This window comes from Nannobrachium achirus (assembly GCF_963921795.1).
Source record: "Nannobrachium achirus genome assembly, chromosome: 24".
In the NCBI taxonomy this organism is placed as follows: domain Eukaryota; kingdom Metazoa; phylum Chordata; class Actinopteri; order Myctophiformes; family Myctophidae; genus Nannobrachium; species Nannobrachium achirus.
The window spans coordinates 16,745,896-16,758,395 of record NC_137831.1 but is presented as its reverse complement, the minus strand read 5'-3'; the positions used below and the strand labels follow the sequence as shown (position 1 = coordinate 16,758,395).

At 42.9% G+C, this 12,500-nt stretch overlaps 1 protein-coding gene across 1 annotated transcript in view; it reads left to right on the top strand.

Moving 5' to 3' along the window:
- The window catches only part of LOC308280099 (rho GTPase-activating protein 6-like), a gene marked incomplete at both ends in the record, with an annotated part of 289,879 nt that overhangs the window by 2,999 nt on the left and 274,380 nt on the right, over nt 1-12,500 (top strand). The window contains one exon of the mRNA XM_080720362.1: nt 556-935. Within this exon, the coding sequence (XP_080576488.1) occupies nt 556-935 (380 nt within the window). The remainder of the gene's footprint in view (nt 1-555; nt 936-12,500) is intronic.

Here is a 12,500-nt window from a genome sequence, read left to right as displayed (position 1 = left end):
CAGCAGATATGTTAATGAGTATGAGAACAGAGCTGACTGACATCTGACTACTGCTGAGCTAGTCTGGGATCACTTCACTTTTCGGGCTTGTAACCGGTCTGGAGCGGAAACCACAACACGTCATGTTGTAGTCCTCAAAGGACTACAATTTGGCCGGAACTATCCACCGGAAACAGTTTGAACCCAAAAGAATTCCTGTGCGCTCAAGGACATACTTTTAGGGCCTACCTAATAAACTCCTTGATGCGGAGTAGTTTTGCTTTTGAAAAATGTGTTTGGTATATGCATCTTTTATTCCAACTCGTATAGCGACTGGCAAGACTACACTAGGCTTTAATATTGATTGGGGAAACAAACAGAACCAAATCAAAGCGACGCCGCTTCTTCTAGTGGTTTCCGCGCTTTAGGCGGAAACCAAGCGGCCTGTTGTGAACGAACACCAGGCCTTCTCTCAGAAAGCCTGGTGGGCGAGGTTAATGCTGAGCAGCGACTTGACTCCCATGTCCTGCATAAACTAACGCTGACGCTTCATTTCTTTGTCCCTGTCACCCGCAGAGCGCTTGATGAGCGCGAGAGCGGCCGCGGCGGCGCCGTCTCGCTCCCTCGCCCCCTCCCGGGCTCCGGCGACGCCTCTGAGCCTGAAGCAGCAGCACCTCTCCGTGTCCGTGTCCTCTCCCTCCATCCCCTCCGACGTCTCCCCGTCCTCCCACTTCCACTTCGACTACGAGGCGGCGCTGCGCGGAGGAGGAGGAGGAGTGGGCGCCAACATCGGCGGCAAGCGGTACACCGTGGGTGACCTGCCCTACCTGGTGAGGACCAGCGGGGGCGCTACCAGCAGCAGCAGCAGCAGTGCGTTGCTGTCGCCCCTGCGCTGGCTGCAGAGGCGGGCAGGGCAGCAGGTCAGCGCGCACGCCTACGTCGTGTGGAGAACGGAGGTGAGGTCTGTGTGTGTGTGTGTGTGTGTGTGTGTGTGTGTGTGTGTGTGTGTGTGTGTGTGTGTGTGTGTGTGTGTTGTCCACGTCTCCACGGTTATTATTCATGGGTTGCATCAGTGTGTTCTAGGGAGAGTGGCGTCACGCTTTGAACTCGCCGCAGACCAGAAGTGGCTTCGCATGGCGTCCTAGCGAGCCTCTGCCCCGTCCGCCCCCATTCTAGCCGAGTCATTAATTCGCTGGTGGTAAGTAGACCAACTCACGTCTTTTTCACCATTTTAACGCATTCACGGGCCTCTCTAAGGGAGATAACATTATTAAAAGAGTGAAAAAGACGTGATTTAGTCTACTTACCAGCGAGTGAAAAATGAATGGGGGCGGACGGGGCAGAGGCTCGCTAAGAATGAGAACAGGCTCCAGTAAGCTAGGCTAAGTTAGCTTCCCACCATAGAGTAAATAGGCTTTCCACGCTTACTATGGGAGTCGACGTAAGTGACGTAACTCTCTCTATCAATGGGTCTGGGTTGCATTTGTAGTCCTACACCAGCCATTTTGAGGACCAACACAGGCGTTTTGATTAACGTAGAACATTGGTTCTATGCCAATCAGGCAAATTGAACACCTGTGTTGGTCCTCAATATGGCCAGTTTAGGACTACAAATGCAACCCATGAATAATATGGAGGGTATGCTCATGCATTAAGTGAATGGCAAATCGAGTGGCAAAGTGACTTTGTTCGTGAACGTTGTTCAATGCAATCAGATAGGACTTTTCTGTTTGGATGTATGCTGTCAAGGCCAGAACGTTTTTTTCTTTTTTTCTTTTTTCTTTTGCCACTCAGTGGGCGTTCCCGGACACATAACTTCCAGGTATGATGATGATGTCATGTGCATTGGACCGTCATGATGAGAGAGAATGCGAGATTGCATTCTGTCACGTTTGCATCTCGTCTTCATCCTTTGGGAGCTATAATTGGGGGAGTTATAACTTGTGCAGATACTTTACTTTACGAACAACGGTTTTCTAACCTTTTCTTTTTTTTTTTCCTTTCGAGGACTCCATATAACTCTATGTGTACATATCTACAGTACACTCTCAGAGTTACAGACCCCACTTTAAGAACCACTGCTTTGGGAGACTTTAGCGACCTTGACACATTTTATTTCAGATATTCATATTCATTAAAAAAAAAATATATATAGCCTATCTATATATATTTCCAACTTCATCAGGTTTTCGTTATCAGCCGACAATCGTTTATTTTGGTAGAACATAGCTGTATGGCCAATATGACAAGGCATACATTAATCTTTGCTTTCATTCAGTGTACCTTGCTGGCTGTTGGCCACTGCACACGTCCAGCGGAGCGATGCTTTCTCTACTACTCAATGGCAGTGTTGTTGTACTCACATTTTATACTTAAGTAAAAGTATCAATACAGCAATGTAGAAATACTCGGTTACAGGTAAAAGTCCAGAATTCAAACTGCACTTGAGTAAAAGTATGAAAGTATTGGCATCAAAATGTACTTAAAGTAGCAAAAGTAAAAGTACAAAATGTTTGAAAATAGCAGATCTACAAGCTCACAACGCGGCGCATCGCGACGCATTGTGAGATCTGTCAATAAATCCGGGCAGACATGTTTTCTTTTCCTAAGTGTTGAACTATGGAAGCACTTGTCTTCTATAACGCCATGTCCCGCTGCCTCCTGCACTAGGCTATGTGACATTTAGAACCAGCTGGTACACAGGACCGCTGAGTGACTTCCCACAAGCGCTTCCAAACTCAAGCACTTAGAAAAAATAATCACCTGAACTGAATTTCTTTGACAGATAGTAACTCATAACATGACTACGGTGGATTCTTCTGAAACAAACACTTTGCAGATAGAAAGAGGATACTCCAAAAGCTTTCCATACAGCCCCAATATTGGTGAGTTTAACGTCATTTAATACAATCAGATAGCAAAAAAAAAAAAAGAAGAAAAAAAAAAACGTTTTGATGCATTGGCTGCCTATGGGAGGTATTGCAACCCTAGATTCATCCGATTTAAAAAATATATCTGGTGTTGCAATTTGCGGCTACATATCTGCCCATTAGTCAATTTGGTAAAAATAAATTGGTTGAACAGAACACATATTTTGGAACCATCGCTCCATTATTTACAATGGTTTGTAATGCAGGCTGCCACCCCATGTGGTCATGTGATCCAAGATGGCCGCAGTGTGAGTAAGGTCTATGCCAGCGCAACAAGTAACTTGAATCTCGTAATGTAAACACATGCGACATGGCAGCAGCCGGAGTGAAGTGGATTTATTATCATTGCCCTTTTCAAGAAGACTGTTAACCAACACAGAAAGAACTGGAGATGCATCAGCTATATAAATTAACGTGTTTACTGGTAACAATCCCTGTCACCACATCCTCCGTGGAAAGGACATTTTCAAATTCTCCTGGAACTTAAAAGGAATGATAAGCTTTATGATCCCGTCATTGAGAAGTTCACCCAAAAGGACAGGAGGATGGATTTCATTTTGTCTTCAAGTGAACCACGTCACTGGTGAGAGAAACCGAATTAATTTATATTTCCGGATCTGCCGCTGTGCAGTGTGCATTCAATTTCCATTGATTGATCGAAGAATTTATTAGAAGGTTGCATTAGGAAAAAGTACAGTTTCATGACTGTACGGTTCACTGGTACAAGGTCAACTAAAAGGATATCCTAGTAAGCTTTACGGCTTATTTACACAGGAACCACTTTATGTGTCTCATATAACATTGAAAGACAGACGGATACACACGCTGAGGCCTGTTATTAATTATTGGCTGCTGTCCATTTGGGGTCCAATCTATGTTCCCCAGGTTCTATGTTCCCCACCTCACAGCATTAGTTTAGTGAGGTTATGGTTAGGGTTAGGGTTAGGGGTAGGGGTAGGTTTAGGTGGTAAGAAAGTGGGGAACATATAACCTGGGGAACATAGGTACGGTCCCGTCCATTTAATGTAGGTCTTTCTTGACGTGGTCTTTCTTTGCATTGATAACAGCTGTTACATGATGGTTGTTTGTCTTGTGTGGCTCTGGCAGCGCACATCCATTTAATCCTTATTAGCGCAAATATTAATGGCATTGGTTTGGAAGTCTTGGTTTGGGAGTCTGTACTACACTGTTTGTACTATGTGTGTACGTGCTTATTAGGTTTATCCAGCATGCATGCCTTGTACACAGTCTGCTGTTCATTGTTAACCAGTTTACGGTAGTTTAAAAAAGAAAAGAAAGGAAGAAGAATGGAAAAAAACGCATACAATTCGGGGTTGCGGGGGGTCCCCTAAGGCCCGGTCCCTTGGGGCACGTATCGCCACTCATAGCGTGGCACTCGGTGCCGCGCTGTGAGCTTGTAGATCTGCTGCGCTGTGAGCTTGTAGATCTGCTATCTTTGAAAAGTTGTGAAAATGTGGGCAAATCTTTGAATGTATGTATTTTTTAAGCGAACATTTGTAACTCAAATTTTGATTCTGGGGGGGTTCCCTGGAACTAAATATCTTGAGATGGGTGGTCCGTGGCAAATTACATGTCATTTTGGGGGTCCTTCACATGAAAAGGTTTGAGCACCACTGACATAGAAACATAAAAAAGAAGGATTTGAAATATTCCCGATTTTTCAAAAATAGCAGATCGAGTGCCGCGCTGCGAGTTTGTATATCTGCTATTTTTCAATATTTAATAGTACCCAGGGCCCAGAATTTGGTGCGACACCTCTGCCAGCCAACATATAGACCATAATGCTGTTTGACTTCTCCCACCGTGATGTGATCTCCCCAGCCAGGTCTTCTCTATGGGTTTGATTGGGGTCAAACAAACCGTTCAGAATCACCTTCTTGAAACGCACCGCATAGAAAAGTGTTGCGTCGACGTGTCGCCACGTTGTTGCCAAAGGACTAGTAAGCGCCGACAAAAGGGATTAGCGAGGCCTGTATCGCCACCAACATCAGACGATTAACGTGCGTTATTTCTGTGTCATTATTATCGTTATAAATTGCCGTCAGAGAGATCAGTGTTGGGGGGCTGTTTGGTCTTTGTGAGCTTGTGATCAAGAACGTGAGGAAAGAGTCTTTGTGTGAAATCCTTACTACCAAAACATACTCGGAGAGACTTATTTTTAGCAAGGCCTCTTTATTGGACACATAGTTGGCTGGGGTCCACATGCGCTGGCGGAAAGGTATGATGATTTCCCCGATGCTTTTTTCTTTTCCTCTTTCTGTTCACTCTGTTGTTTTTCCTTCTCTCCCCCCTCTCTTTCTCTCTCTCTCCCTATACCTAAATTTCCTTCTCTTTTCCCACGGCCGTTTCTCTCCCTTTTTCTCTCACTGTCCGTGTTTCGGCCGCGAGTGTGCGCGTGTACGCGTGTGTGTGTACGCGTGCGTGCACGCCTGGGAATCGGCTTCTCACGAGCGTGCTTGCCTGGTCGGCGGGGTCGAACTACCCCATCGACTCCCCCAGAGACCCCCTAAGGGTCCGTCCGCACTCTCTGCAGGGTTAAACAGACACTCTGGGTCTTCGCAGTGCGGTAATAATAGCTGTACATGACAGGGAGCAGCTTGCTTCAATCAGCCTCTGCCTCTCTCAGTGTCACACACATGCGCATGTGACGTGTGCAGGCGGATGCTGTGCACACAAACGTAAACATGCACGCACACACACAGTCGCGTGCGCGCCGCAGTTTCCCACCAGTGTGAGTCCAACTGAATGTTTCATTTAACCCAGGGGTCTTCAATGTGTTCAGGCTAGGGACCCCTTAGCTGAGAGAGAGATGAAGCAGGGACCCCCACTACATATTGTATAGAATTGTGTTGCAGATTAAAAATGTTCATAGATTTCTTAGACAGCGTGGACTTGTTTTGACAGCACTGTCAGACATTTAACCACTTGAATGTCAAATACTTAGTCTGCTCTTCTTTTCCCTCTACAGTTTAGGTATTTAGCAGACGCTTTTAATCCAAAGCGACTTACAATAACCAGATAAAACATCACAATAATAAACAAGGTAATAGGTCAGTACATCAACAGCAATATAACAAATGCAAATGAATATCTATCTAGGAAACAATATAATCAGTCAAGGAAATAAAAGTTCTAAGAAACCTAAAAACAGATGCTAACTAGCTTCATGTATGGTCATTGAGTGTTTCAGTAGTGCTATGGGTTGAACAGGTGGAGTCTGAACAGGTGAGTCTTCAGTCCACCGCGAAAGCTAGCGAGTGAGTCCGTTGTTCTAAGTGCGACAGGGAGTTTATTCCTCTACAAACCTCTTTGCCAAAAAATAGCAGATCTACAAGCTTACAACGCCTCGCGCTAACGTTCCACTCAGAATAGGGATGCTTGGGTTCAAGTGGTTAATGTAAAAAACATGATCCTATTACACAAAGATTTGGCGACCCCCCTGTAGTAACTCTGTTCAACCCTGTTGAAGACCCCTGATTTAACCAGTGGAGGACAAAGTACTCGACCAGGGACGTGCTGGGCCCCTGATTCAGCCTGGGAAAAAAGTTGGAGAGGCCCTCATTTTCTTTTTGTGTTATATTTCGTCGTTGTCGGGTAGAAACCTTATATGTCCAAAACCGTTTGTTTTGTATTTATCATTTTAAAAATGATTTAAACTAGTGAAAACAGCCGATCTACAAGCACACAACGCCTCCATTTTCTAATACTTTTACTTCTACTCCACTACATCTCGGATCCGAATATCGTACTTTTACTCCACTACATTCATTTGAAAACTTTATAGTTACTAGTTACTTTGCAGATATAAATTATAATATTATAAAACACACACAAACCACTTTAGTCCTATTTTATGCCTAGGATAATTGAAAATAGCCAATCTACAAGCTCACAACGCGCCGCATCGCGACGCGTTGTGAGCTTGCAGATTTGCTATTTTCAAACATTTTGTACTTTTACTATTGGTACTTGAAGTACATTTTGATGCCAATACTTTCTTACTTTTACTCAAGTACCTTTTGAATTCCGGACTTTTACTTGTAAGGGTGCCCTCACACCAAAAGACCTTTGAGATTGGAATCCGCGTTCCGCCAATGCATTTCAATGTACAAAAAAAATGTACAAATTTGAAACTTGGAGGTACAAGGTTTCTGCCCGACAGTGACGATTTACTTTGTTGGCCGCCCAGCCCCCAAAATGGAACGAACGCCGACATTTTATCTGTATTTTTTTCCTAATGGCCGGCCTGGACCGGCTGGGAATGAACCGGCCATTCGGGAGTTGTCCTGCTTTTCCCAATGGCCAGCACGTCCCTGTACTCGACTCCAGTGCTTGAGTCAGAGTATACATAGTCCAGCTCCAAATATGACTCAATTACTGGGGGAAGTTGCTCAGTTCAAATTTGGAAATCTGGAATACTGCATTGATTGATTGATTGATTGATTGATTGATTGATTGATTGAAGACTTTATTAGACGTTTGCATAGAAAAAGGTACAGTTTCATGACGGTACAATTCACTGGTACAAGGTCAACTAAAAGGAGATCCTAGAAAAGACCACGCTTATTTCCATAGGAAACCATTGAAGTATCTCATAACATTGAATGACAGACGGATAGAACACAGTACTATGCAGTGGATATAGTAAACAAAACGTAAATAAAAATAAAATAAACAGTGCAAAATATATACAGTAGGTAAATACAAAGAAGGGTCAGGGGAGGCTACTGGGCTAGGTTTGTTATTGCCAGTTGCTAATGGCTGCCGCCTGTAAGTGGTTTTTCAGGGCGATTTTAAAGGATGTTAGGGAACCACAGTCCTTTAAGGCCTTTGGTAGGGCGTTCCACGTTTTGGTTGTATAGCAGAAGAACGATCTATATCCATAATAATAAAATTGTCCCTCAAAAAAACCTGCACTATTGGCACTATTGGCACACAAATAATTTTTTTCTAAATAGTTACTATATTGATTTTAAATCATTGAATCGAATCGGATCGTATCGCCATGAATGAACCAATATCGCCCATGTATCGTATCGTCAACCATGTATCGGGATGTGTATCCTATCGCAATTAAACGTATCGTTACACCCCTAATTATTGTTCAGGGATCAATTCGCCTTGCAATTCACTTTCCAGTTCCACATGGAAAACTGGGGTTCATGTAAGGTAAAGATAGCATAGATTCATAGCTATTTTCCAGGTCTAATGTTGAAACCTTCTTTTCACGCCAACAAGGTTCACAGAGTGTAACAAATGGACTTGTTAACCCATTAAAGACCTGGAGTTGTTTTATACTTTAGCTATAAAATCGTGAATTGTTTTGCAAATCTTTAAAAGTGAACACTTGTAACTCAAATATTTGCTTCTGGGGGGGGGGGGTCCCTGGAACAACATTTTTTGTCCTCTGCTGTGACATATTTTGTCAAATACATGTCATTTTGGGGGTCCTTGACATGAGCGCCACTGACCTAGAAGAAGGATTTACAAGACATTTATAGAATCGGGTCAAAATACTCAAAGACTTTGAGCTTGTATATCTGCTATTTCTTTTAAATGTTTAAAGCATAGAGTAATGGTTAAAGCAAGGGTCTTCAACAGGGGGTCCGGGACCCCTAGTGGGGCCTCAGAGTTACTACAGGGGGTCCTCCAAATCTTTGTGTGATAGAAATATTTTTTTCTCCTTTTTTATATTAACCACTTGAATCCTATTGTCCATATTCTGAGAACTTTAGACAAAAATAGTAGACCTACAAGCTCACAACGCCTGTAGATCGGCTATTTTTGGCAAAGGTGGTGTTTGGTATAGAGGGGAAAAAGTGCAGATTAATTACAGAGTGAAAGGTCAACTTGATTAAGTATTGATGGCTCAAGTGGTTAAATATCCGGAAACACAAACTGACATGAATCCAAAATACACTGATGATTGACAATATGGAATCTATGAAAAGGTTGTGGGGGTCCCTGCTTCATCTCTCTCTCAACTAAGGGGTCCTTGGCCAGAAAACGTTGAAGACCCCTGGGTTAAAGTACGGTAATGACACGTTCCCGGTCTGAATGTGTTAACGTAAAGATTCATAGCTCTACTCTATTAGGTCTGATGTTGAAACCTTCTTTTCACGCCAACACGGTTCACAGAGTGTAACGAATGGACCCGTTAGCACCGCTGAGGATTTGATGGTGTTTATGGTATGGAGAGGGAAGGAGTCTCCTGGGCTGCATGACGTTGGAAGTGAAATGTTGTGGTTATTGCATGTTTAAAGAGAGACGCGCTTGTGTAAGCACGGTGGGACCATACGCCAACGATAGACGTGATGCTGTAGATAGATTTTTAGGTTTATAAGAACCTCACAGAGTGAATCTTAACCTTCAGCATGGCAATGTGGTACGGTAATCTTAACATACAACGTAGAGGCAAGCTGCAGAGAATGGTAAATCTGGCATCAAAAATAAATCAAGTTGTATCTACAATGAAGTGCTTAGGAAAAAAGCTGTCAAGATAATAAATGATCCCTCTCACCCACTCCATAGGGAGTTCGATTTACTTCCCTCTGGTAGACGCTATAGAACAGCTTGGGCACACCATAGCCGTAATAATTTTTAAAATTCATTCATTCCATTAAAGGTGATACACCATGAAATTTCACTTTTCCTATTTTAAAACCTTTTTTTGGGGTCCCACTAGCACCTTCTATCCTCACAAAGTCCCATTTCTGACCGTTGTGTCATTCTCTGGTTTTGAGAAGGCGAAGGTTAAAAGTATCCCACGGGTTCTCAAAACAGGCTATCCAGATTTGCTGCCGATTGTGACGTCATCATCGGCCGTTTTTGAAGGATCTTTTTTTTTTTTTTCATAAAAATTCTTTTTTTTTTTTTTTTTCAAAAAAGATTTTCTTTTCAAAAAAAAAAATCTTTTTTTTTCAAAAAGATTTGGGGGGGGTGGCGCAGTTCAGGCCAAAGGTGGTACTGCAGCTGAAATGCTCTGAGAGCCATTCAAAAATGAGAGAGGCTCTCTATTCAGGAGTAATTTAGCCTCAAACCTTTTGAAAAACGTTTTTGGGACATAAACAATATGACATAAATACTTTTTAAATGCATGGTGTATCACCTTTAAGGCATTGAATGATGTCATGTCTCGTTGATCTGCCTGTTTCTTCACCTTATATGCCACTGTTGTCCTTCTTGTTGCCTTAAGATGTTTTGTGTGTAAGTGTTTGTTGCTGTTTATCTGTCATTTTAATGTTGTCTAAATGTATATGAGACAAAAGACAAATCTCCACAATGTGGACAATAAATGAACTAACTAACTACTGTAACTACAAGGGGTTCCCAAAAGCAGTGGTGTAAAATAACTAAGTACCTTTACTTTAGTACTGTACTTTGAGTTATTTGTACTTGAGTAATTCCAATTTCCAATATGTTTACTTCTACTCCATTACATCTTAGATCCAAATATTGTACTTTTACTCCACTACAAGTATTTGAAAACTTTGTTGTGAGCTTGTAGATCTGCTATTTTCAAAAGATTTGTATACATTTGATAACTTGAAATGGGACATTCTGCACAATGAGTTACTTTTACTTTTGGTACTTTTAGTACATTTTGATACCAATACTTTTGTACTTTTACTCAAGTAAATGTTGAATACCGGACTTCTACTTGTATCAGAGTACCTCTACATTGCAGTATTGATACTTTTACTTACGTAAAGAATGTAAGTACTTTTTACTCCACTGCCCAAAAAGGTAGATTGTGATCTATCAGTAGATCACAAAGGCTGTGCAAGTAGATGCTGAATCCATTGCAAGCATTTGGTTTGCACAAAAAAAACATTAATTGGGCTACAAATGGCCCCAGAAAACGATGGTTTAGTGATGAAAAGTGATGACTCATCAAAATTTTCATCAGTTTCATCAGTTTTGTGGGCGTTTTCTGGGGCCATTTGTAGCCCAAGGAATGTTTTTTTGTGCAAACCAAATGCTTGCAATGGATTCAGCATCGTGACAAATCCCTAGTTAGACCCCTCACATCCTACTTAAATAACCAGAAAAAAAAAAAAAGATTTTCTGGGTATAGGTAACCTCGCCCACCAGGCTTTCTGAGAGAGAAAGCCTGGTGTTCTTTCACAACAGGCCGTTTGGTTTCCGCCTAGAGCGCGGAAACCACTAGAAGAAGCGGCGTCGCTTTGATTTGGTTCCCTCCGTTTGTTTCCACAATCCCTATTAAAATGCTCGAGTAGCCTAGTGTAGTCTTGCCAGTCGCTAAAAGTTGGACTAAAAGATGCATATTATACCAAACGAATTTTTCAAAAGCAAAACTACTCCGCATCGAGGAGTTTATTAGGTAGGTCCTAAAAGTGTGTCCTTGAGCGCAGGGAAATATTTTGGTAAAAAATGGTTTGATCTTTCCGGCAAATTGTAGTCCTTTTAGTACTACAACATGACGTTTTGTGGTTTCCGCTCAGGAAGTCGATGGGAGCTTAACTTGATTTGGCTGCTGTGGCGACCCCGAAGGTCGCCGACTCGGGCGCCCTAGATAAATCATTAGTTCAAGCCCTGGGCTACATCTGTGCAAAATTTGGCGCTTTTAGACTGATTAGCACGAAAAATCCCTAAGGCCTCCGACTAGTAGCATTAGAAAGAACCTGAAAACCTAGACACTTCCATAATAATGGGATGAAGACTTTTACCCCCATTATTTCCCATTCCAAGTACATTTGTTCCTACAGTATATGTAACGCCAGTGTCGCTATTTCCAGAACCAGCTAGGGTAAAACATTTTTGGTGGGTGGATCATGTTGAGCTGGTCGTTTTAAAAAGTTGCTCCCAAGTCTATCTCTGGGCACCCCCTGAGATAGACAGAACGGCCAAGCGATCGCTTCGTTTGTCCGATCATTCGTTTGTTCGATCAATCTGTCACTGATCAGTGTTGTTATGGAGCGTATGAGTCATGCTAATTGTACTGGTATGGGTCGAGAGTGGGGCCAAGTTGCAGAACCAACATGGAACCTTGCCAGTAGACTTACAGCCTTCAAGTACAACGTGTCTTGTGCATTTACGGGGATTTGTTCACGTTTGTTTGTGTCTGTGCATTTTACTGGACCACCTTGTATGCACGTGTCTGCCCCGTGTGTACATTCAGTTTTTGCATGTGTTTGAATGTATAGTCTGTGTATGTGTGTGTGTGCGTGAGTGCGTGCGTGCGTACGTGTGTGTGTGCGCGTGTGTGTGTGTGTGCGCGCGCACGTTGTGTGCGTGGGTGGGTGGGTGACGTGTGCACTGTGCACGCGCACATTGCTTTCAATGCTTTGGTAGGTGGAGGGACACCCCGTGAGTGCAGATTTGACTTATGCCTTTGTAAGGAGTTGAAAAGACAAAGTGTGTGTGTGTGTGTGTGTGTGAGAGAGAGAGAGAGAGAGAGAGAGAGAGAGAGGAGGAGAGAGAGGAGAGAGAGAGAGAGAGAGAGAGAGAGGAGAGAGAGAGAGAGAGAGAGAGAGAGAGAGAGAGAGAGGAGAGAGAGAGAGAGAGAGAGGAGAATGACAAATGGATGGGGAACAGACAAGACAAGCA